Raw genomic sequence first — 27473 nt, 5'->3', positions numbered from 1 at the left:
GGGTGGCTGAGGTAACCTGCACGCAGCAGCCTAACCTCCCACCCCCGTTCTTGGGGCTTGTAGGGTGGCACAGGGCTAGCAAGTGCCGTCACTCCCTTTATGCATCTTTCTGCTGCCTGCTGTGTGAAAATCCAGTTCCACAGGAGTAAGCCTTTACTTGCAGAAGTGCCATTTGGTCACTCACTTTCCTACCGGAGAAGAAAAAGTAATGGTTTGACACAAACGCATGGGTCAACTTTAAGCAAGTCAGTGTACTATCTAACAAACCAACCAACCAACCCCCCAAAACCACAACAAGAATACAGTACTTTAATCATCCAAAACTTTTACTGGTTTACAATCTGACAGCATATAGTGCTGATAGGCTAAACCACTCAATTCATGTTTCCTCAATGGAAATTTAAATCGAACACTTGCTCGTTTGTAGCTTACAAACAGTATTACTCAAGCTGTAGAGAGAATAAGGCTATTTCTTTAAAATACAACAGTAAATAGATAATTGCTTTGGAATATAGGCTATGTTTCCATGCTTAGCTTGGAACCAACAGAATCAATGTACATGGTCATTTGACTTGCGCATTAAGCCTGAAAAATAATCAAGGAGAAAAAAGTATCACCTCTTTTGGAAAAAAGACCTCGTGTTTATAGTAGCTGGTTATCAAAGTAATACCACTTTTGCACTCAAAAATAATGGAGTCATACACAAGATCTCACTCCACTTGATAGCATTACATCAGTGTTCACTTTGCTTGTTGAGACTGTTTATGATTCCTAGCTACAGACTGAATTCCTTCATTTATCCAAAAAGGATACACATTATAGGCACAAAAGTGATGTAACTGTTCCATGCACATGCCAAAGGTCTTGCAACAATTTGGAGGGCCAAACCCTTCTGGTTGAAAAAAACCCTAGTTTTCTATGCCCAGCCTGTCAGGTATCTGTCCTGAAAGTGCCAACAAGCAGTCGAATACTTAGCTGCTGTCTACAGAGCTAAACCAACTATTAAGCTCCACTACTATCATCTCTGACAGGACACCTGACAGTTGCAGCTTAAAAGCCCCTGCCTTTGATTGGAATATAAATCCAAAAGCAGCTAAACTTGATTTAATAAAGTAAGGAAGGGATTTGGGCTATCATTTACATAATCCAGCCTTTCATTTTTCTCCTTCATCTTCAAATAGGAGATAACTGCCTAATCTTGTTAGATAATGATAAAATAAATCATCATAGAATCACAATACATGAACAGATTCCATGAACATGCAGCCCTTCAACAAATGAAGGAAGATATTACAGCCTGTTTTTTGACACAAAATGATTATGGTGCCTAGCAAATAAAAAGTAAAGTACAGCTTTAGGCAACTCAGCACATGACATGCTTTGGCCATGTTCATACAGCACTGTCTGTAAAAAGACACTTAACTTGTGACTTTATGCATACTATATAAGAACTTAAATTTCAAAATCTAAAAAGTTCTTGAAAATTTACAAAAGCCAAAACCAAAAGAAGCCCTTTTTGTTACTAATCAGGTCACTTCTAGTTGTTTCAAAGTTATAGTATGTATAGTCTTTGGTTTTAACAGAATTAATTCTGACTTGCTTTTCAGAGCACACATTTATTTGTAATTATAATAAAAGGCCAATTTTGAAATAGGAAAAAAAAAATGTTCTTCCACAAGTATAAACCAGTTATATACATCCTTACTGAAGGCACTATAGTTTAAGATTATCTGTACAGTTGCAGTAGAATTCAAAGTCACCTCCGGAATAAAGTCTGTCTTTAAAGATCCAAAACAAGATTTGCAGCAAATTACAACATGAGCACAGTGTCAGAGAGTTGCTCTGTTAAATTTTTATAGTATATACAACCTGATGCAAAAATCTCAGCCCAATATGTTTTCTATACATAAAATGTTCACCATATTATGATCCTTTGATGAAAACAGTTGTCAGTTGAATTCTGTTGCTATAAATATAGCCGAGCAGTCCTTTAGAACATTTTTGTGAGTTTATGATCTCATGACAACATTGAGCAAACTAGTACAGTACAGTCCAAACAGACCTACACCAAAAAGCCTCGAGATTTTCATTATTTCAAAGAAGCCTACTGTGATTATGTACAGAAGTTGAAGTGATTCTTGTTGCCTTATTAGTTTGCTTAGATATAGAACTTAAATACTTTAATAATTACTACGCCATACAGATTTGACGCTGCATATTGGTTAATTTCTGCATGTCTTACGTAGTGTTTCAACATCAAGACATAAGCAGAATAGAAAAATCCTTTCTTAGAAGTGTTACTTCATTGCTTTATTAAAAAATTATAGATTTATATGAAGTACTAACAGTTTAATACAACAGCTTGAAAGAAAGGATTTTTCCATTTGCCAGCAACAACAGTGGTTTTAGGACAGCTCTTCCTGTACAGAATTATGCAGAATTTAACAAATGCATGTCCACTACTTCTAGAGAAATTGATACTTATGAATGTAGATAAGGATTTTTAAACAAAGAATATAAACTAAATAATGCTGATGAACACATTAAATCGGTCTAAAAACATATCCAGTTTAGATACAGAGCAAGATACAGCTATGGGACCTTTTGAAGACGACTCTAAGGATTTAGGTATAATATAAAAACTGTCATTTTGCAAGGCTTCTACTTTTTTTTTCTGCAAGGCTTCCACTTTTTTATTAGTCCCTCAAATCTCTTGGGAGAAGTCCTTAGCCAATTTATTTTTGTTTGGTTTAAAGGGATGTCTTTAAACTTAATCACAGTATCAAGAACTAATAAAAAATAAAAAGTAGAATTACAAATAAGATAGTTGTGAAAGATTTCTCTTCAGTGCATATGAACAAGGCTGAACAGCTCTACACAATGAGTCCAACTGTTGTGTGAAGAATCCCTTATCACTAACGCATTGTTTTCAAGAATATACACACCCCTCCACGTAAATAAGCAGCCCCAGATTTTCTAACAAACATTTCAGTTGGGTCATTATCTGCCCAATGATCTTGAATGTCCCATTCTTTGACTACAGACAATTATACCATTGATTTGCAATTACATTTTTTAGTAGAAAGCACAGCCGAAGTCTTGAAATACAAAAAAGTTCTTAAAAAAAAAAATCAAAAACTATGGTACAGAGACTGGTGCAGTTACTGTGTCTCAATCTGAAAAACGTGATGCATACCAGCAGATTATTAATATAGCTTTGCTTTAAAAGGAATGGGGTTTCCAGTCTTTTCCCTTCTAACCCAGGTAAATGTAGTCCCAGATTGTCAAAGCCCCCATTGATGAGCGTGCCTTGACGACCCTTGAAATCTCCACGCAGTTTTGACAACATCTGCTAGTTGTCTCCTTCAACCCTTCTCTTGCGAACTGTAAGAGAGGAAAAAAAAATTTTTACTATTTTATCATTGTAACTACTTTTCATATTTCTACAACATCAAGTTACTTTGCCACATAAAGTTTCACATAGTACAATTTAAGGTAATTAACACTTAGTATTATCCATCATTTTAAGCTTATGCTTATTGAGTTATTCATGAACAGCTTCAAATATTTGTGAGGAGAGACTTGTGGGAAACGTTAATCATTTTACGTTTGGTAAACAGGTTTAACCAGTACTCTTTTTTTACATTGCAGTTTTCTGGTGATGGAGAATTAAGTTTACATGGCTTCAAAAGAAACAGAAAGTTTCACAGTGTATCTAATGCAATTTATACACTTTGTAAAAAAAACATGTTATATTTAATAGAGTAAAACATTCAATTTATTAATAAAAATATTCAATTGTCAGGAAATGCAAGAGCAACAAAAATTTGTGAATAAAATCACTAAAAGCTCACACGCTGTTCAGACTTAAGAATACGCAAGATTGATTGAATGACTGGAGTTTTGCTCAATATTTGTAGTATTTTTAATTGATATTTTCTCTTTCCCCTATCAAATTGTGTTTTCCTTTTCTGTGCAGACTTAAATGAAGCTAAGGGTCTCCATTTTGTTTAAAGAAGTGGAGCAAACACATCTATATAAGAAGAAAGTGATTCTGTTCTCAAATCCACTCATTGGAAATTATGTAGTTTTACAGATATTTGCAATTTGAGTTGATCTTCTTTACCTTCAGATCAAAATAACAGAGGGAAAGCTGTTTTGTTCCCCTCCCTCTTCCTGTCTCAAGAAATGTTTTAGATACAGTCTAAACAAACAAACAATCAGAATAGAATCACACTAGAATTTTACTCCTTACAAAGCCAATGTATTGCTCACTTTGAGAGTAACCCATAGACTTATCTCCATTTGAATCCAAATCGTTTTCATCAGTGACAGAAGTTATGCATACCTGCTTTCATCAAATCGCAAGAACAGATGGAAGAGTTTCCAACCTTAGACTTCTCCAATCATGCAGTTAAAAGCAACATGTATACAGTTTCAGACAAAGAAAAGGGAAGTAGTGTAAACAAGGGAGGAAGAAGATGTAGACTATTTTTTTAGAAGAAACGTACAAAGACAGAAATGAGAGACTTTGAACATCTCAGTTTTCAGTGCTCAATACCCAACTGGGTGTTCAGAGTAACCTGTCTCTGTAGCTTCAGGGCTGGAGAGATGAAAAGATACTTGCAGAAACTTTTACTCGCATACTCCAGACTAAGAAAGCAAAGAAAAAAAGGCAAGATATCAATAGAAACATAGATTTCCAACAGTCAAACAGTAAAATGAGAACTAGTGAAAAGAGAAACCTTAAAAGAAAGTAAAGAGACACCTGAAGTGTTATGACAAAAAAAAAAAAGGAAGAACTGGTTTAGCATCTATTTGGAGAAACAGTTATGCATTGTTTGAGTGCCTGCCTTCTCTGACCTCTATTCTGTTACTCCTCCTCCATCTCTTTCAGAGCTGTTCTCCTCCACTTTAAGCTTTACTCAGAGAGGAAGCAGATCTTTAAACGAAATTCCAATTTCCTATGTCATTCCCTTTAATGTATTCCTGAACTACTACTACTACTAAACTGCCTGGCCTGTTTTCACGCTGATGAGATGTGTAATCCTTACCACAAAGCATCTAAAGCCAAAAAGTTTAATTAAACGGAGTTTTAAAATGTAATTCTATTTAAATAGATGGACCACATTATCTTGTTGTAATTGAGAGCTTTAAGTATCTGACATTATTATACAAACGATTTCCATTCACATGCTATATTATTAACCAATTTTCTGCTGGTCCATTTAGTTAGCATTCTAACAGATGAGCTCCAACAAAACTTACTGCAGCAAATAAAGATGCCTCTGCTACCAGCTACCTTTAAGCGAGGCAGGGAAGGTACCCGTGCATGAACAGAACCATAAGGGAAGAGATGACCCAGTCCCAGCCTCTGCACATGACAGTACATTCACTTTCCTTGCTCAAGCAATCCAAATGAGACTGAGTGTACTGGCATTGAAGAGGGCATCCTGCACTATTAATGTCAAGTTCTGCTTTTAAAGAAACGATGAATGTTATCTGAATAAAACTGAATAAGCAATTATTTTCCCTCCTTTTGCCACAACTTACATGGAATTTGAATGTTCTTGTTCTAGACTATGCTAAAAATCCTCAACTCATACACCTAAACACTCTGCAACAAAATAAAAGGAGAACATCAAGCAGCAACAGAAGAGTAGGAGTAAAGCACAGCAGAAATCTGAAACTGTTCTACTCCTATTTTGCTATCCTGGTTATATCAACAGAAAAGCAGAAAAACCAGACACCTTTAAAACCTGTGCCACACACACATTCATTTAATAGTCACTCTCTACTGACAGGTCTTACCCAAATCATTATTTTTTGTGATAGCTGCAGCTGCCCTGGCTCGAGGTCCCTGTTGTGTGAAATGGTATCCAAATTTGAGGATCTTGGTGTTTTCTTCAAGCATCTTGGCAATTTCTACTTCTGCAACTGTGCCCAGCTGCTGCCTCTGTTAAAATAAAAGGTACACAAGGACAACAGAGCTTATGTGTATTCACCCTAAAAGAGATCAGAATACTTTCATCATATTAGTCAATAAACACTTAGGTTCATTTTGATTAATCTAAAAGGCAGAAGGTCATAAAATACGTTTGTGCACTTTAAAGCGCAAGCAAGCACAGAAGTGACCAGGAATCAACTTCAACTGGATGCTTCTGAGAATCTTAAGGACAGTCATTCATGGGGTTAAGATATTTACAAGTAAAATATTTTGGAAAGTTTATCATAAGCTGCCTTCTAAAAATATTCAGTCAACTGGGATAGAATGATTTTAATTATGATATTACCACCACCTCACTTACCTGATTATCAATTTTGATCTCTGTCAATGTTTCATTGTCTTTCAGTGCATCGACCAGTGCCAAAATTCCAACTCCAGTGATGAAGTTTGATTCTATGTTTAAACTTTTTAATTTTGTGTTTACTCTCAGCATATCTGCAAGAGCCTTTGAATGCAAGAAAGATCATTAAACTTTTGAATTTTGCTACAGTACATCATAGGACACAGTGATAACCATTTCCACTAACTAGTTCAATAGAACCAGCAAGTTCACAGGTGCATGGTGTAACTTTGTAAGTTTTCACTTATTATTTGAGACTGAAGCGAGTCTTCGACGAGGCTTTATCTACATTCCCTTTTTTAACAGTATTTAGTCAAGAAAAGGCCTGTCTTTCTGTTGTTACAAACTAAAAAGCTACACAGAATATAAATTCTCTGAAATTAGCATATTGGACCAATTCCACTTTGTAAGCCTTCACAGCATACAATGAGTAATGCAAGCTGCTAAGTAAAGGCCAAAGAAAGGGCGTTAGTCAACTGAAAGGAGAATTAGATATGGTTAATTTGTAAACAGGAGATCTGACTTTCAAAATGCTTGTGTCCACAGATCTGGTAGGAAGGGGTAAAATTCAAAGCTCTAAGGCACAGTTCCAGCATGTAGCTAAAAGCACTCTTATGGAAATGGCATATACCTGATCTTATTTCTGAGAAAATAAGAAAACAAGAATAGGTAGCTGCTGAGGTTTACTGCCATAAAAATCATAACCTTTAAATTTTTTTGTATTAAGTCACAATGCAATAAAACCCCAACAAAACCACACCCGAGAAAACGAGCCTTTATAGATTTTTATTACAAATGTTTCAGTTCTACTGAAAAGGAACTTTTTAATTGACCCAAAATAAAGCTTTCAAATGTTCATTTATTCATTTAATGGAGTCTTTCAAGCTAGTTTTCTTTCTAATTTGAAATCAAAACAAATGCAAAGGATTGTCCTGGCAAAACAGTTAGTGCTGTTTTCTTACCTCTTTATTTGCAAATAAAGAAGGTACTGCTTTTGATTCAACATAGGAAAAACAGGACCAGATGATAAATACTTAAGTTTCAGTTGTGTCAAACTAGATACCTTGACTAAAGTTATGCTTTATATGCCAATGCTTTAAGCCCATCTTTGGTAGGGAAATCAGAGAAACAGGTATTTTTACAACTTTCTTCAACTAAAACTCTAGTTAGAAAAAAAGATTATGAGCTTTTTCAGTCCTCAAATGTGCTTCTTTTAAAGTTAATTTTGAATATACTATTGGCTCGTGGAATGAACATCAGGAACTAAACAATCAGGAAAGAAAGAAAAACAGGAAGGAGGTTAGCAAAATGAAAAATCAGGGAGAAGGGATTGAAAAAAAAAGACTTCTCACTCCACATACATTTGATGCATTGCTGCGTATTAGTCAACTAGCAATCATTTACCAATGCAATACAGTTTTGTTAAAGAAAACATACTTTACAGTGTAACAGAATTTAATCATTTTCATCCCTAAATATTTAAACAGGATTCAATGCAATCCCTTACCATTGTCTTTCTATCCTAACTTGCCTTGCACCTCACTTAAGCACATTAGCAAGAGTACTTACAACAGCAACAGGATCATTGCTTCGGGTGGCTGCAAGGCTAAAATTCTTCACATGCGTGTTGGTTTCTAAGGCTTTTGCAAATTCTTTCAGCGTTGGAATTGGTATGTTCTTGAATTAAAAATAGCATTTCACTCTCTTGAGATACACAAGTTTATCCCCTCCCCCTCAACTTCTTCCATTATCTTACTCTCTTTACAGCAAAATATATATACTATATAAATATTAACTGTATACTAGATATACTATATAAATACTATAATACTATCACTGGTCTCCAGCAGTCTCAAAGTAAAGGCCTACATGTGTAGCAAAGCTATATGTAAAATGCAACGGCTATTAGAGTCACCAATTCTATAAAGCAAAGTCATCTTTACTACATTCATGCCATTGCCACAATAGAAGTTAAAAAATATTTAGCTGACTTGGAACTGTTACTGAGCAAAATTTACATGAACTGAACATTCTGCTATCAGCATCAAATTAACCTCTCACAAATATAAAAAGATTTAGAGCTTTAAACTGGTGAAACCATTAGCATTTCATTCTCTGTGTTCTATTAAGAATAATTCCAGAGTTTGCCAATTTATAGTTTGATAATTTTTACATTGTAGTGGCAACCAAGCTTAAAAGGAATAATTTTAGATAATTAATGAGGGTAGCAAATTTCTCACCGAACAGAAATTTTGTTCTGTTGCCTTTTTAGACATTTATTTTGGCTAGCATTTCTCTATTGTACAATATTCTTAAACCATGTATTTTATTTTCTTCCTTTAGTAAGGACAACAAATAGCCTAGGCTGCTAGCGAGGCTGCAGCTAGCAGCCTGTCACTGCTGTCTGCACTGCAAGTCAGGAGTGCTATAGTTCTGTTTTCTTTCACGCAAATATACAAAAGTTTTAGTCATGTTTAAAAACACAACTGTTACACTTATGAGCAGAAGCTGCCCTAATTGCCAACAGCTCTTTTGTACAAGAATCAGAAGGACGTCAGGTACAAATATCACTTTCTTTGCAATAGCAGTAACAGAGCACATTGCTTCATCAAGGACAAAGGATTCAAAGTAGGATTCAAACCATTCCACGATGGTCATCTGCTGGAGCCATCGCCAACTTGGCAGCAACAGAAATCTGGGCTGGCAGTAAGAAAATCTAAGACTTTTTAAATACACGTTTGGCAAAATAAACCAAGATGGTTTATCAGTTTAGCTCCAGGTTTCTGAGATTACACACACTGCAACATTTAGCAGAAAGGCTCCTGTACTTAAAATAAGCCTATTATGCTCTCTTGTAGAGTTTTACAGCTTAAAGCGTCTTCTACTGCGAAAAAGCAGCATATTTACTGCAGACTTCAGGTAATTACCTTAATGTTATTTAGATTAACTTCAACAAGGCGGGAATCATTATCTTTAATCCTTTGCAGTGTTTCCTCCACATTTGTGGGATTTGGTGGTTCATCAAAAACAGGCAACATTTTTTCACCTTTTACTATATCTGAAAAGGCATTTAATTGTAATCAAACAGGTCATATACATTCACTGTGAATAAGTGATACACATACTAAATATTTACTGTATTTAAAGATCATTTTATCAGTCTCTACATCTCTCCCCCACCCAAACAGCATACCAGCCTCTCCTGACCATATTTTCATAAAGTTCAATTCTTTTCCAAAGGTCCTCACAGCCTTTCTGCTTTTCTTGCACACCAGCTTTTTTCAGAAAGCACATAGGAGTTGAATTACAAACACAAACATGAAACCTAAAAACCAACACACACAAATGCATGTTTATGCCTACTTTTATCCCCCCAAAAGTGAACTCACTGCAGAATAGATTTTAGTATACATAGATATATTTTAATTCCACTCTTGCCAGAACTCAATTAGCAATGTTATAGACATGCACATTTCCAATTCAAGACGGAGTAGTCTATAAAGAATGGTAGTGCAACAGAAAATAGTTAATGCTATAGTAACTGTGTGCAGTACAAAGAACTCATTTATCTAGCACTTGCATACACACTTACTTGAGAAGCTGTCTTTGTCAATCCCATTACTACTTCCTACTACATCACAGAACTGATTGTTTGTTATCAAGTTGGACATTCCCAGTATAGCTGTAAAAACAGAAAAAGAAAAAGCAAAAAACCAATTTTAGTGTTCCTGAATAATTCAGCTCAGATGCAGAGTTCTTTTAAACAATAACAACTGATGGTTGTAAAACACCCAGTTATCAGTACAATAAGCCATTCTCTCTCTTAAGAATTTAAAGAAAAGTAGAAAAAAAAATAAATTAATTACAGACTTTTTAGTTGCCTTTCACATCTTAGAAAGACTTGACCTCACCAGGTTCAAGCATCAAAGTTAAAAGTGCAGTTCAGGCACAAAATTCTTGACTGAAGCTTTAAGAATACAGCTTTAAGAATAAGGCACATAGCAACACATTCTTATACGCAAGAAAAGGCAGTAGTGTACACAAAAAAACCCAGCCAGTCTGAGGAATGAACTTAAAGGTTTTGACTTTGAAAATCAGGTATCTTATACAGGCCAAAATAATCTACCTTCCCATAAATTATCACAAATCAACAAAGATGATACACTACAACCAAACTGCCATATAACATGTTCTAGTTTCTATCACAACTAGTCACATTTCAGATAACAAATACATTACCCCATTAATTACAGATCTTTCTTGTCTAAATACACACCAGTCCATTCATACTTCAAAAAAACTAACCTGCGAGGTCACCTAATTCTGTGTCTGTGGCACTGGTCAAGGCTTCCTCTAGTTCAGGATCCAGGGAGAATTTTTCTTCTGTATAAGACTGTACAGGCTTTTGCTTGGGGATAAATATTTTCCCTGGATAAGAGAAAATAAAAAGTCTGATGTTACTTTGTATTATATCGCTACTTATCTTTAAACTTTTCTGTTCTTAAGGAATACATATTACATTTAGTAAATCCTGAGAAGAGCACCAAGGACAACATAAAGGAATGAGGTTTCTTCTGTTTGTTCTTGAAACTCAGAGATGAGGAAAGAGAATAAGCAGGAATATAACATTACTTATTCAAAGTTTTCAGGAGTCTGTATCATGACTCCAATCTTATTTTTTTCTTGTAAGTATTAGAAAGTAAAATATAAGCCTCCATTATACATTTTAAACAGCCTAGAAAAAGTGCCTGTAAGGAAAATTTAGTATCGCTAGAGAATGATGATGGATATCCTTTCAAGGGAGAAAGGGACCCAGACAGAACTGTAATCTGAATGTGTCAAAGAAATAGAATAACAAAGAATCATTTGAAATCACACACCTGAGTATTCACTGCAGTTTTACAGCATACACAATATTTCTGATTTCAGCTGTTAACTCAATTTTAAGTAAAAAAGGGGATGCCTGAGCTGCTTGAGAAAACCATAGTTTGTGAACAGCACAAAACAAGATAATCGATTTCTCTGCCAAATGACACTGTTTTCTAAAACGATACTTAGAAAGGTCACAGAAGATTCAATGGGAAAAGGAGTAGTAATATCACATTCTGCACCAACTTTTTAGTCATTACAGACGGGTATTGGGAAAAGTTATTTTAGGAGACACGCATTATAAATAGAGCTCTGTGTGGCTAGCATAATTCCTGGATGTGTTTTCAGCTGAAGTGTCGGGTAAGAAATCAGAATATGAGAAAGCTATTCTAACAGTTATTCTGAAAACAGTTCAGATTTTAACGATTTAGAATTGGCCTTTCAGAACAAAGTAGTCTACTACTGGGTAAGAACCCAGGAGAGGTAAGGGGTGCTTAGGTTCAGGACAAATTAATGTGGTAAATAAAAGCTCCGGTACTGTATGAGAGAACAAAACTGATGCATTTGATAGAAGTAATTCACAACTAGAAAACTGCGAATCTAATCTTAACAGTTATTCAAAGTTGTTCAAACTTTCCAGTTGCCTGAGCTACCAGCAGACAGAGCTGTGGGAAAGGGGTTCCAACTTCCTTTAGTTCTCTCCCAGGGTAGGAAGCAGTGTCGAGGATCTTCCTATGAAGACTCAGTGCTAATTCAGGAACCCACCCTCTTCCATATTCATAGCTAAAAAACATTTACACAAATCATACTAGCTCATGCCAATTACACGATGACAACCCACCATGCACCAGAATCAGACCAGCTGGGCAGAAGCTAGAAGCCTGAGATTTTTTTTTCCTCATACTGCATACAAGTGTATCTTGTTACATGTTTGGACTAAGACTAAGTTTAGTATTTTTAAATACCTCCCAGTGACAAGAAGCTTTATAGGGATGTTGCAGTTTTATTTCTGGGAAATTCCAACAAAGCAGGATTTTGGTTTCACCACTGGTGGGGAAGCAATGCCTGAAGTCAGCTCCTGTGTCCCACGGCAGACATGGGCATAACAAAATCCATCCACCTTTTCTCTCTCTCCAAATTCCTATCCTAGATTACAATAGTTTGTGGTTCATTTTCTTTTTAAAGGTATTTAATGCATTACCACTAGCACAGATTACAAAGAAGTGTATCAGGTTTTTCTCTGACAACACAGTCTGATAACCAAGATCTGTTGCTAGCAACACAGTGTTTTTGTTCCTGGGTTGCTATCTCTTTGGAAAGTTGTATAAATGGTCATTATCCATATTTAGAAGCAGAAAATAAATCTCCTTACATAACTGTACCAACTACAAACAGTAGCTGAAAGCAGCTGACATGCATTACCACCCATACCTCAGGTTTGATGGACAGTGCAAAAGAAACTGTGTTTGTGGTGATTCAGGATTAAAAGAAAACCTTCATAAATTGAAGGCTTAGGTAGTAAATGTTTAAGATTATTTTGGTATAATTGATACTGTACATTTCTACCCCCATTTTATTTTACCAGCATCACCTACTGGGAAAGAATAACTTCCAACTTAAATTGTAATTTTCAGAAGAGATTTGGTTTGATGAGGTTTTCATTAACCCACGAAACACTGAGCAGCGTACACGATCTAAAGCCTTTCATTAGCTATGTTTGCGTTGTCTTCCCTCAGTAATACAGACTAGTAAAAAAAAGTAAGGATTCCAGAGTACAAGGAAGGAGAAGAGAAGAAAAGTGCGATTTGAGCACCTGAGCCTTCGTTCATGTCATCCTATTTGCAGCATCAGCGTAGCAGGCAGCGAGAGAGGGAGAAGGAAACTGATCTCAATTAAAAGCAACTTGGTAAAAGTGTATTTCAACCTAGATCAGCCTCCTGCCTGGTTCAGCACACGGTACCCACAAAAAAGAACTACTTTTCCTTATGTTACTTTAAATAATTCTTAAATTCATAGGTTAGGAACTTCTGGTTCTAAACATTTGCTTCCTAAGAGTAAGACGAAATACATACATGCCTGACTTAAGATAACCTTAAAAAAAAAAGTATATTCAGTTTTTATTAAAGCCGCTCCCCTCCAGAAATGTTCACTGCAGCCAGCTCCAGTCACATGAACCAGGTCAGAGCAGTTTTTGTTATAAAACAGGTCACACCCTTGTGTATATAATCTTTCATTCATTGGCTTCATCTCATCCTAGCCCAGAGTTCAGAAGTTTACAATACACATACGAAAGCAGGTCCTTCCCCACTCCCCACTTCCAGTAACGAACTTACTTGAAAAAGGATAAGACCCCTGTGTCTCTGGGGACAATGATCTAACTCAAGGCCTGCTGCCAAGACAGTTTGGCAACTCCCTTCCCCCCTTACTAATGTAAGCTTAAAAAAAAACCAAAACAAGCAAACAAAAAAACCAACAGACTACACATCTGTGCAGCCCATGAGATGAATAGCTTTCTCGGCCCTCAAGTGGAGTTTCCAAATAGCAGGGATTTGATGACATGAAGGAACATGACATCCTCCTTTTCAGCCAACAAGGATACTGCAAAGATTAAGCAATACAACACAAAGAGGCAAATTTCAGAGGTGTTCCCATCATTTCTGTAATAATTATATATTCAGGTCTTCCATGCCTTTAGCTAACATGTTAAATGATGCACATCCCAGGATTAACTCATAGGCTTTCTTTGCTACAGAATGAACTTTCAGTTCCAAGTTCCACACAACTGCATTGCTCAAAAGGCAGAAACATTGGATGATGTCTGTTGAAGTGCCCTAGACATTTCATACACAGACTCACACTATCTAAGGCGGGACTGAAAATCTTGCAGAAATCAGGTCTGTTCAGCGTGGCCATGCACTGGATATTGCTGGTACTATTCTCACATATCCCACAATCCTACCCCCATGCTAGCGGGCAGCAAGCGGCCACAACTTGCAGATCAGAAGAAAGACTAAAATCCACTTTGCAGTATCTCTTTGCAGGAAAGGAATCAAGTGTCATCTGAGGACAACTGAATACAAACTCGTCTCATCAGTAACTTCATGAAAAAGAGCAAACAACATCTGATATATGTTCCTTAAAGCCTCATCAATCCAGAAGTTGATATAATCCATAATCATATAATATAATATAATTCATCAATCACCAATTCTTACCATGTGACAGACTTAGGTTCATCAATTCACTTGTAAGCACAATTTAATACTAATTTTTTTAATTCAACTTACAAGTGACTTCCTCAATGTCTTACTGTAGAAACAGTACTGTTATTTGTTATCTGATTATAGAGCACATCGCAGTGAGTTAGAAAACTGTTTTACATTAAGGCTAGAGTATCCCATGTTATTTTGTTCTAGTGGTCTTGTATGAAGAATGTCAATTTGACAAGTTGTTTCTCCAAAGCTTCTACAGGATATTAGCTTCATTTTACAACATGTAACACACTTGCTTTAAAGACCAGTGATTGAAAAGCAAACAGAGAACACAGCATCCCAAATCCTGCTGCAACAGAAGCAAATGGTGATGTAGAGCAACAACTGAGCAGGGCAGCACCAAAAAAGCTCTAGCCAGGTGACTACGGTTTCAGCCTAACAATATTTTCTGGCTGATAGAGCAGGGGGAAAAAAAACCACACATCACCACAACATTAAAGCAGAAGTTACATGAAATGCAAATCTACACAGAACAAACATATGCTGGCAGGAATGCAGAGGGGGAGTTGGAAGAGAAAGCCACGATTAGGAGAGTGCAAAGGCTAGAAATGCAAGGCTTAGTTTACATAATAATTTGCTAATGCCTTGCACTATACATCACAAAGTACATTACTGATGTTAGATATGTTTTTATCTCAGGTGCAATAATTCTCATCTTTTGCTGTTCCAAGACAAGTGAGGAGCATTGGTCAAACTTGGTCAGATGCGTGGAACACGCCTGAGGGCAACAGACTCCAGTGCTAAAGCCTTGCTTCACTGTTTAGATGAGAGACGCTTCTCCTTGCAGTATGCCTTGTAAAATCTTCATGACATACGTGCATACACAGATTGAGACAAAGCTAGTTGTGTTGAAATTATGACCGCATTGCTCTCATGAATCTCTTGAACAATGGTTTACTGTATAGTTCAACACTTAATTGGAACAGAATGTGACTTAAGTCATTAAATCGTGTTTAAAAACAAAGTATGTTTTTAAGGATGTTTTTAGAAACAAAATCAGGCACTGGAAAAATGCAATAGAATATAATTTGGGGATTGTTAAGCTTCACATTTCTTTAGCACTGTTCATCTCAGTACATCAGGACCCTTGACATGATTTCAGATCTTCCACATTTCATAGCACACAGCAAAAAAAGGTTCCAAAGATTTGGTGAAATCAGGTCATCTATCAGTGAAAGAGATGCAACATTGTTTTAATAACATGTTACCCCAAAATGGTGTACTTAGGACAACTGGAAGAGAGGATTTTCCTTTACACTGTAGTAGGGAAACAAGGTTACCAGAATCAGTTGCAAGCCAGGATGTTTAAAATTAACCCAGGGTAAGCTTCTTTGATAAATCTGCAGGCCAAATTGCCATCCAGGACATCAGTTCTACTAAAATAGGAAAAGGAAAGAGAAAAAGAAGGATAGATATTCCCGTTCTTACTCCATGAAATGAATAATTAGACCAAGTTAGAGCAATGAGACCAGCTAGGCACACAGAAATATTTTAGCAAAGCCTGACCCACAAACATGGCACCAAGGCGACTGCTCTCGCCCCAAAACCTCTAGATCTGATGGTTACTATTGTCAGTTTTCTGAATTAGCAGGATTATCAAGCAAGATTTTCAGCTACCCCTATTCCACAACTTGTTAGCATTTCTCCATAATACATTTATCTAGCCAAAGAGAAAAATTATAAGCCAGCTTAGTCATTTGTTTGTTTTTTTAATATTAAAGAAAAACACATTAGGATAAGAGCTCCCTCTAGACAAAAAACATCCTACACAAGTATTAAGTTTTGCTCCACTCCCTTTCCAAGTTTTACATCTAGATAAAGATCATGATTTCTTGATTTAAAAGATTAAGTTACATAGATTTGCCATTTTTGTGCAAAATGGCCACAAACATGGAGCAAATCAAAGCTGAACCATAACATTTTAATAAGTGGAAAAGAAAAGGTTATCCCTCACCTACTACAAAATGAGCTTAGTCTTCTTGCCTCCTCCCGCCCATTTAACAGAGCATGAATTTCCATACTGAACATTTGTTTCCACATTTTTAGTTTTGATGAAAGTAAGCTACATTTCATTTTTCATATTATTTTCTCTTCTTCTATGCTACTAAAATAAACGGTAGAAAAAGTTATTAAATAGCAACTCTTTTGGTTTTTTGGTTGAGTTTTTTTTGGGGGGTTGTTTTGTTATTTTGTTTTTTTTTGTTGTTGTTGTCTTTTTTTTTTTTTAAAGACATACAGGAAATTTTACTAACTAAACTGGTATGACATATTGCAACATCCGGACAGACTGCTATTTAGTAATACTTTATTACATAAAGGAAATGACATTTGATCTTTCTTAACCAAGATCTGCATTATAGCTGGACCCCTCTGTTTTTCTACAGGATTCTCACAGATTTTATCTACCCAAACAAATAGTTTTGCCATGTGCATGTGTACGTAAGCTGACTTTAAAGAACCACCTATCTGAATGAAGCACTAATACTCACTAGAAAAAGTAGTACTAACTAGAGCAAACCCTCCACGCCCAGCCTCACATCCGAAGGAGCGGTTACAAGCTAGCTGGGCTGCAAGGGATTCCCCAAACCAGTTACGAGGCCCGAATATACTTGAACTCAACCACGTTAAACCATAGGCTGTCTCCAACATACACTAGCAAATACATCAGGCAACACGCAGAACAGGGGAGGAAGCAGCAGCACACTGCACAGCCAAACACGGGATCAACAGGTACTTGCCAGCAGTGGAGGTACCATAAGGGTACTGCTGCTATAAGTACCTTTGACTACCTTCTACAGTCAATACATTGCGTTATCCTTAACTCCATTACTCTTACAGATTCAGTCAGCAAACTCCCATTCTCCTGTCAGCAAAGGAGTGTCACGCACGTTATCATCTGTCTACAAAAGTGGTGTTAAACTACACAAATAAGGCAAAACTTGGTGTATTAAGGAAGTAGTACACCATAGGTGGTGCAGCACGTTATAAAGTCACAATCTCTCTATTACTTCAAGGAAAAGAAAAGGAGACACCAACATTGTCAAGTAACAGCTATCCAGTACAGGCGGAGCAAATGCAAATACCCCCAACAAAATTTTCACCGAATATACACCACAATCACAATCATATATACAAACTCAGTAGATGAATGAAGACTCAAGTCTGAAATAAGCAATGATTCACATCAGAGAATTAAATAGAATTAAAAGGTTTCAAACCCTTAAGAAGAGAGGAGCTTGTTCATCCTGGCCAGTTGGAATACAACTTATAAAACAATTTTCTGAAGTCTTACTGCAGCAGATCTGCCCTGCTGCTGGGGAAGGTTCAGACAAGCTAGGATTCACAAGCAGTACACAAACACTGTGGCAACAGCTAAAAGCCTCCTCCTATGCATATGTGCCCAGCACAGAACTGGGAGTTTCTGTCCTTACCAATAGTGCTTAGTAAGGCACAACAAATTTGGGAACTCTTGTTTTTGGCAGGGGGGGACAGGGAGGGGAAATCTATTCTTACAATATTTAAGATGCACATTCTTTTTTAATTTTCTCCTGAAAAGGAAAATGCTTCCCATCAAGTCAACAAGACGACTAGATCCAAAACAAAGATTTAAAATCCCATGCTTTAATAATGTGTCCACTCATTGGGTCAATGTTTCCATGGTTTTTAGACCACAAACCACTGCCAGATTTCAAAGCTTCTTGCGATGTTAACTATGTAATTATTTAATAATAACTATTATTAAACTTCTCGGTAAGGATACTAGAAAGACAACATGATTGCATACACCACTTGCCTGGCCTTGTCAGCCTACAAAGTCTACTGAGTATCTACCATGACACCATTCTGCTGCTGTTTTTTAAATTCAACATAGTATTACAAATGTTACTGTCTGTACTCAGCACCACAGGGCATAAGCCACAGGCACGACGACAGCATTTGTTATTATTGACATGAATCAGGGGTAGTTCTTACTTTGAGGATACCATCTCCATCAGAACTTTGCAATCTTTGATAAAATCTTTGAGTCTTATTTCCTTCCTGTGCTACATGGCAAACAGCACACCAGCCCCAGCACCACAAAATGCTTGAACAGGAAGCATCCCGCCCCTGCACAGTAGCACTCATTTGGAAACGCCGCAAGTTAAAAAGCATTAGAGCTGTCAGTGCTTGAATAAACTTTGGTTCACAGCAGTTCTGGCTAGTCCACTTCAGAGATTTCATAACCACCTACGCCGGAAAGGGTGGCGTTACCTTTCTTTTCTCTTGTAAAAGGCACATAGTCTTCCCTGTCTTTGTGCTCAAGAGCCTGCTTCTCCAAATATGCAAGGAGTCGTTCCCTGTCGAAGGGACCTGAAGCCTTTTTAGCAGTCTGGTCTTTCTGTCGGAAGCCTGCAGGCAGAAGTGCGTTCTGCAAAACAAAATGGAGCAAACAAGTACAGCTCAGAAAGTCTGAGTGAACACCTGTTTAGTTTCATTTCCCTCTTACTGCTCCCTCTCCCCAAGGTTCAAACCCATCATCTTTTTTAGGCAACGTCTCATCCCTTGCCAACTTCCTTTTTTTGGGGGCAGGGGAGGACGCAAAGTAATCTATTCTTTAGATACCAAGAATATAATTAAAAATAGAGCATGCTGCACTCTGAATAGGACTGAAGCAATTCTTTAAGTACAATAACTCCCAGCACTAGACTTGCTAGTTACTTTGCATTTCTTTTCTAGAATGAACACTGTTTAAATGAGTAGTAGTAAATAAAACTCAGCTATTTACAGTTTAGACATTCAGCAAGAAGACTGCTTTCTCCATCACTTATATCCATGTGTTTCTAAGTCGTCTTCTAAGACAACTGCCTATAGTACTGCCTAACATTTAACACAGAGCATTTCTACTTTTGACCTGACTCAAGGTGGGGTGTTTTTTTGCTATCAATGTATTTCAGCTAAAGAAAAAAAAAAAAAAAAAAAGAAAAAAATGGAAGATATTAGTATGGAAAGAACAGAATGTATAGAAATTCAGACTATCATGAAAGACAACCAGTCCCTTTTGCCAGTTCTCCTGTTAAAATGTCTATAAAGCCAAAGCCAATTAAAATATCAAGAACATCTTGCAGTGCAACAAAATAGGTGATCATAATATTCTTAAGTGATCCCTGAACATCAAGATTAAACTTAATCCTGGTCCTATTAAAGCAAGACCAGAGAATCAGGAGGTGAAAACACAAGTCTTGGATTCTGATGTTAGCTGCAGTATCAGTGGAGGACATAACTCAGCTCTTTATAACAGAAAGCTAAAATGTTCCTTATTCAATACCCCATGCTGCCATAATCATTCAGGAGCTGAGTAATTATTTGCCTCCTCTTTGCAAAGCCAGCACGAGGACAGGAATAGATATAAGCTACCAGATACAGGACCAGGAATCTGTAGAAGAGGTCAGCACCCTCCCTCTCCCATCAAACTCCAACGGTAGAAGCAACAAAATAAAAATGGATGCAAAAGGGCTGTTTACCAGACAACACTGGAAACAGGAAAGTTAAACAGGCCTTTTTAAATAAACTTTCTTTTCAAGAACCGGACTAAGAGCAATTTTTATTTATAAATAAATTCCAGAAAGCTCCTCCCAACAATCCCTTCTTCCATTTTCTCTACTGCAGTTGCGTTCACATTGCAAACAGGAAATAAACAGTTGAAACATTATATACACATATATATCTGTAAATAAGATCATTAGCAGACTAGGAAAAAGCTCTGTCCAGAAGTATATTGTTCAAGTAAAAAAATGAGTCTCCATTTCTTTCAGACTAGTTTCTGAGCAAATGAAAAAATAAAATTTCTCTTGGCTAATACCTACCTCAGGGTCAAGATCATCCAAAACAGTTTCCAGTTGTTTCAGTTCTTCTTCCGAAAGTTTGCCAAGAATTTCATCCTCATCAAGATCTTTGTATTTGTCCAAGTCCTTTCGAAATGGGAGCGTCATGACTTGAGCAGTAGCAAGTTGCTCAAACACTTCAAATTCCAAGTCTAATTCTTAACCAGATCTATTAAAAAAAAGTTTTAAAAAGAAATAACCATAGGTAAGGTAAATATCCCAACTACAAAGCATCTTCAACCTCTAAATACATCTCTGAAAGGAAAACTTTTTCATCCAGTATTCGTATCTATCTGTTATTCTACAACAGACAAAGAACTCTTGGAAGCTGTCTACACCTTGCTTCTTCACTGACAAGAATCCCGTCCTGCCATGCCCTTTTCCACCAATTGCTAAGCTATATATATTTTCAGATGAATGCTAGTACCCAGTTTTCTCAATGAGAACTCCAAGGCCATAATTCCCACAGAGCAGGGCAGGCTGCAGGGTGGGAGGGAAAAGATACCAATTATACCTAGTATTTATGAGTCCAGCTTAACGCCATTGGTTTTTACAGATACTGCAGTCAAAAGGAGAGTTAAGATGCTTTACATTTATTGTTGCTGCTGCTGTTCGAGGTCAGTAAAGGAGAAATTCACTACAAACACGTTAATTGGTTATTACTGACTCATATCCCTGCGTATTACCTACAGAGGGAACAAAGGAAGTTTGCCTCTGAGTTAATTATAGCACTACCATTGAAGTAACATTCTGTTCTGTCTGAGTAAAATTAAAACAGCTTGATGAAAAGTAGCAGCACTCCAGTCAATCCTACTACCAAAAAAAAAAAAATACAGAACAGACTGCATAACTGCTCACTAAACATTATACTTAAAGGAAACTGGGGTCCTTCAAAAGATGTACAGTCTATATAGTACTTCTCACAGACAAGGAGAGCACAGGGAACCTTTTTTTTTTTTTTTTAACAGTCACAATTTTTGAGCATTTGGCTTGGAAAAAACAAACAGTTAATCACAACATTGTTCAAGCAGACAAGTTGGTTTCTCTCATTTTTCTGTAAGAAGTTCTGGGATTCTCCTTTTGTTCAGCCAAATTCTTGCTTCAAGTTAAGCACGCACACAAAAAGTAAATTGAATGACTCTCTGTAAGTGAGCAAGAGTGCCCGTAATGTATTTGGGGAGCAAAAGCTAGATCCATACATTCAGCCCCGCTAGCTGCCCTAACCCCTTTCTCAGCTCTATAGAAATACTCAACACATATCAAAAATACAGCAAACATTATTTGTTCTCCAATAGCTCACGTTCCAGTTCAGATGCTCACACCACATATACTAACTGCATTACTTCACACCTGCACTTACACTGTACTTCAAAAACAGATCAATTTAAAGTTATTGCCTCTTAAGTAAAAGGAAAAGAAGGACCGTACATACATATTATACGTGGAATCCTGCTTACAGAATTCCTTCACCTCAGCTGTTTACATCAAGAAAGGTCTCCCTGGCCATCACCGTTACATACGGTGATATTTTAATTCAAGAGACACTGAACAGACAGACATGAGCACATAAAGGTTCATCCTCACCATTCAGTCAAATTTACCTGTAAAGTAAATCTGGTTTTAACAATTGCCTTTGCAAGAACGGTAAATTTGCCAACATCTACACCTGAATAAGGAATATATTTACAGCTATTTTCAGGATGTCTGCTTTTAAAAAGTACTACTGATACAAAAACTAGAGCTTACTCGTAAACCACAGTTGACATCTATAGGACGTAATTCCAAAGCTGAACTACCAACTTAGGTAAAGTTCTCTCGAACATAAAAAAAACCAGGAGGAATTCTTAATTTCTGGTACTTTACGTCTGGTTTCTTCTGAACTAAAACCAATCACATTGGAAAAGCCTGGACCTTTTGCAAGAGGCTACAGAGCTGCAAACATCAGAGTTTAATGGTTGCAGAAAATGCAGAGGGTAGCACACCTATGTTTTTCAAAGCCATGTTCCAAAAGTAACCAAAGAAGTGTCTCTATGGTCCAGCGTGCCACCTCCTACAGTTTTCATAGTCTTGTGGTATTTGTTTCTCCAGGTGCATAACAGCTGAAGGACAATTACCTGATAGCTGCAGCAGATGCCGTACAATCTGCATGCAAACTTCTCATTCCTAGAGCCTTAATGTTTTCCCCTTCCTTACAGTTTAAGCCATTACACACTATCATAAGAGAAAAACATTTCCTGCAGCCAATTACACAGCATTGTCTGTGACCAGGCTGCACCTTCTGAATCCTACATCAACACGCTGCCATTTCCCACATTTCTGCATGGCCATTTGCATTCAAATATTAAAAGGTATAGTTTTAACGGGTAATTATAAGGAGCAGAATAGTTAGCATACTGCAGAATAATGTTCCCCTTACTCTGATGGAGAGTAGCACTGCATAACCATAAGTTGCATTCACGTAGGCTATATTTCCTCTCCATGAATCGCTGTAAAATGCTGTCACCCAGAATTAATTACCTTTTATTTACGGCATTGGTATGTTTTACATTGGAAAACTACTCATCCTTTATAATACATTAATTAATGTTCAGGTCATAGTCCTTAGCCTCACTTGTTTTTAAAATATGATCAAAGTACCCATTTCAAATCCTGAGCTACAGTGTTCACACACACAAAAAAGTGAAAAATAAAGCAGCAGAGCAAAAAAACCCACTATTTCTGTAACTGAGTCTTCACTTCAGCAAGAGGAAGAGAATCACATGTGGCCTGGCAAATTTAAATTTAAAGAGTTTTGAACACATTTTCTAACACCTATCAATCAAAAGTATTATTTAAAATAGGAACACATACTTAACTTGAGATACCTTTAAAAAGTTATTATGGTAGCACTGATGAGCATGTCTGTACTACATAGAGACTGCTTGGTAATGACTTTCAGAAACATTCCCTACAAAAGAAACCACAGCATATATGACACTCCTATATAACGTGCTAAAAATCAGATTTTAAAACATGGTGTCAGGAATTCTCATTGCCTAAAAAGGGCATAAAGGCCAGCTGAAGCCCTAATCTAATCAAACAAGCCCTTTCACCTCCCATTAAACACATTTGGTACTCTATTTGCTTTCCATCACTCACCATAGCAGTGCAGCTTAGAGAAAGATACATGCCTAACAGAAGTTTTTAGAAGGAGCAGTTATTGAGACTGTGAATATTTGTGGCACATCTTACTGCAAAATCATAGGCAAAACTGTAACCATCAATTTTGGCTTTGCAAATACTTTGCACTTTTTTGATGAGCGGAGCTAGTTTTCTTCTAAGTATCCTTCTTAGCTTTACCATGAAAACATTACATATGTTAAAAGTCAAAAGGGCTAGTATTCTTTTTTCAGATATAGAACTTAAGGTAAACTAAGTTCTTCACTCTAGCAAGTTCATAGTTGCATAAGAAACATTTGGGGAAATGGAAACAAAGCCACTGCTTCCAATCAATCACATTTCAATTCTCTATTTATTAAGCAGAAGAGAAATTGAAAAATCAGAAATTAAGATATTCTGCTGGACATCACAAAGACAAAAATCTTGCCATTATTCCTTCACCTGAGAAATCAATGAACAACTAAAGAAATTAGAAGATAGCAGTTACTTTACTTTAGGCCATTTTATAATTACCTGAATCATCCCCTGAAAGACTGTCAAGCAACATTCACACACCTTTTAACTACAAGTTAAAATATTTTTGTTTTCTCCTATGTGAAAGTGTATTCTTAAAAACCACAAGATTCTAAAAATAGTTAGCTTCCTATTTTCTTTCAAAAATTCACTCCCAGAAATTCACCAGAAATTTCTGTTATACTTAAGAACACAATTTTTTGGGACCCTAACAGGAATAACTCTTTAGGAATATCTTGCCCGCAGGAAACTACAGCCTTGCTAAAGTCCACTGTAAACGGTTTCCGTAACTTGGATTTTAAAATAGAAGTGACATCATGAAAAACAAACCGAGCCGGTTTTGGCCAGCGTGTTTGCAGAGTTCACTTTAATCTCATTTGTTCCTTCGGAGCCTCCTTCCACCCAGCCTCTGCATGAACCCAACCTGGAGCCCTGGGGGGTCCAGAGCGGGAGGTCCGCAGGGCTGTTGGCATTCCTGCACCAGTCAGGGCCCCAGACCATCCCAGCTGCTTGGAGGAGCCTAATCTGAGCGTTTCCCCAGGGAACCCCTATGATGGCAACAATTTTATTTTCCAGTGTGCAAGACTGTACAGAACTGTTTATGAAAAATGTGCTGCACTTGAAAGAGCTATCTTTATTTACCAAGCTAGGAGAAAAATGAGTAAATATAAATATTACCATAATCCCAGCAAGTTCCTTAGGATGGTTTTGTAACGCCTCACAATACCTCTGCTGACCAGCCCAATGCTGCTTTTCTTAGCAGAAAGCTCTCAAGAGCCCACCTGAGCCTTCCAAATCTCCAGCCTGGGGCAGGGTACACGAACCAAGTTCTCCTGCCCAGGGAACCAGCAGACATTCCCTAGCCCAAAGCTTTACAGAGCCAGCAGGTGGCAGCTCATCTTTGCCTATGCTTTTCGTCAGGGTAAGTAGTGTTTTCCAGGCAGTAAGGAATAGCTATTCTGGGCTAAAAACAAGCCCAAGGCTTCATTCTGTTCAAAGAAACAACCTACTAAGTTTTATAGATGGCAAGCAGACCTTCCCCAACTTCACATTTGTCCATACAGCAACCCAGGGAGTGGAGTGGGACAGACAGCTACTGCTGGGTAACTACACGGACCATGAAGATTCTTCAGTGATGAAGGAAATCAGAAAACACCTGTATTTCCAGTTCCTGCCAGCTCCTCCTCTGTATCAGAGGCCACCTGGAACCAGACAAAGCCCACTTTGCTCTTTTATATGTCCTGTATACAACTACACAGAACTAGGACACAGCTATCTTGCAGGCAGGGTGCTCCCAGTGATGGCTAAGCTGCCAAGTTGGCATTGTCCCATAAAAACTTACTCCTGTGTGCCTATTCTTGAAAACCAGTCATCCACGCTGCAGGGCTATATGGATGCACCCATCCAGCCCAAGCAACAGCAGAGGCGACAGAGCCAGGAGCCCCGAAGCGTGCATTCGGCAAGCTGTGCGGGGCACAGAAGCCTCGGCAGCGCGGGAGGTGGCATTTCAGCACATCCATCTCCGCAACACTTCCAGGCATGCTCATCAAATTGCAGGGCAGGTGTTATGATCACAAATAAATACAAGGCTGGGATAAGCTAAAAATCCCAGTTACCACAGGTGCTGCTTGTCCTGAGAAATTCCTTTGGCAGAAATGGCCACTCCAGCTGTCCATTCCCTCTCCCAAGACACAGGGCAGCACCACTGCATCAGGAGTTACTGACCAGCCAGGATGAGGGATGTTTTGACATTGTTTTTTTTTCAGACAATACCTGGATTTTCTTCAATAGAGATGTACCACCCGTAGACACTGATACACAGTATCTCCTCCTGGAGGAACTGCCTAGGGGCCTTTCAGTCTAAAAGAAACATCAGCTGCAAGCTATTGAGCATTTATAGAAACATTCAGATATTTGTAGCCATTACAGAAAAGTGGTGAAACTTACAATCCTAGAATGGGACAGCAGAAGAAATTCACTTTATTCACATTACATTGCTCAGGGAAAACTTCCGAGTACTAGCCCATTTCAGGTTCTCCCCTACATCATAGGCTGTCTTTCAAGCTCTGTACACCCAATAGAGTACAAAAACATTAGTCTTGAGGATACATTCAATATGTTATAGCAAATTTAAGGCATACAGCAACCTCTCTAGAAGAGCGCTTATTTTCAACACAACTTGCGCCTACCCACAAAGAAACAGGCAGATAGCTTTTGGAGGCTTATACTGAGAGCTTAGGTGCAAAATCCTCGGGAGATACAGAAAGCCGGGTGTGCAGAGGCGCCCGGGAGTCGCCTGGGCCCCGGCCGTTCCCCGTGCGCGCACACCCTGCCCGGGGCCGGCTCCCTGCTGGGGTGCAGCCCCACCGGGAGCTCCCGGCAGCCGAAGCCTGGTGTCCGTGCTTCGGAGCCCAAACCCTCCGCCAGCCACGGGAGCACCGGAAAAGCATTCTTCCGTAATTACGCGTCATTAACTTGCGTGCTTTGTAAGTTGTGGAAAACATATATAGCAAGTTGAAAGAATTATGCTAACCAGATCGACAGGCAAAGTTTTTAAAGTTACAGTTTCCGGATTTCACAGCAAAGCTGGGTGCTGGCTAAAAATCTAGCCCCACCCTCTACCTGAGCGCCCCTCCACAGACACCCACCCGGCTCCCCTCAGCCCCTCAGCGCACAAAGCCCCTTCAGCTGCCAGAGACAGGACACCCTACGGCTGCAGAGCCCGTTTCCCCATGGAAATACCAAAACCCCGCCCTGCGCCCGTCAGCTCCGCGCTAGCGAAGCCCTGACCTTCCCGCTCCGGAAAGCCAACCGAGGTTTCGGGGGCCCCCGCGGTGAGCCGCTGGGGTCCGGGGCGGGCGGGCGGACCCAGCCCCTTCTTCCTCCTCCCGCCGCCGCCGCGGCCCCTCCCGCCCCGCTGTAGCAGCGGGCGGAGAGCTGCGCCCGCCACCGCCCCACACCCTCCCCGGCACCCCCGCGAGGACTGCCCGGCACAGCCCGAGCGGCCGCGGCCGCCCTCCGGCCCCAGCCCCCGACCCCCGCCCGCGGCAGCCGCTCCCCACTCACCCGGGCGACAGCAGCGACCCAGCTCCCTCAGCCGCGACCAGCAGCCCCGCGCCCCGCCCGCTCCCGCGCCTGCGCGCCGCCCCCGAGCATGCCGGGAGCTGTAGTCCGGCTGCGGGGCACCGCCCCAGAGACCGCGCCTGCGCCGGCGGGGCGGTGCCGCTGCCCGGCAGCGGAGGCCCGGGCGGGGCGGCGGGTGGGCGGGTGTGCGGGGCGAGGCGGCCCGGCTCCCGCCGTATCGTAAAACACAGGGCGATGTCGGGCCCTGAGGGACCCAAACGCGGCCGCGGAGGGGGCGAAGCGTGTCCCTAGGCCGCGCTGCGCGCCTCTGCTTCCCGACCGGCCCTGCTCCGCAGCTGCCCCCGCCACGGGCGGCCTTCGTGGTACAG

General features: G+C 39.0%; 1 protein-coding gene across 2 annotated transcripts; it reads right to left on the bottom strand.

Moving 5' to 3' along the window:
- Window positions 1-308: 308 nt before the first annotated feature.
- Window positions 309-27170, bottom strand: LOC142086724 (tropomodulin-3). 2 transcript variants are annotated; one of them, XM_075160078.1, is made up of 10 exons: window positions 27088-27170; window positions 20332-20518; window positions 18740-18896; window positions 10653-10775; window positions 9940-10029; window positions 9275-9405; window positions 7917-8024; window positions 6309-6452; window positions 5812-5956; window positions 309-3384 (listed from the first exon to the last, which is right to left on the bottom strand). In XM_075160078.1, the coding sequence occupies exons 2-10, from the start codon at window positions 20455-20457 to the stop codon at window positions 3353-3355; spliced, it is 1056 nt and encodes a 351-aa protein (XP_075016179.1). In that variant the 5' UTR covers window positions 20458-20518; window positions 27088-27170; the 3' UTR covers window positions 309-3352. The 2 variants fall into 2 exon arrangements, with proteins under 2 accessions (XP_075016179.1, XP_075016180.1); XM_075160079.1 differs by lacking the exon at window positions 27088-27170 and adding an exon at window positions 26812-26907.
- Window positions 27171-27473: the final 303 nt, after the last annotated feature.

Source organism: Calonectris borealis, chromosome 11, assembly GCF_964195595.1.
Source record: "Calonectris borealis chromosome 11, bCalBor7.hap1.2, whole genome shotgun sequence".
In the NCBI taxonomy this organism is placed as follows: Eukaryota; Metazoa; Chordata; class Aves; order Procellariiformes; family Procellariidae; genus Calonectris; species Calonectris borealis.
The sequence above is the reverse complement of the archived record's forward strand: the minus strand, read 5'-3'. Positions and strand labels throughout refer to the sequence as shown.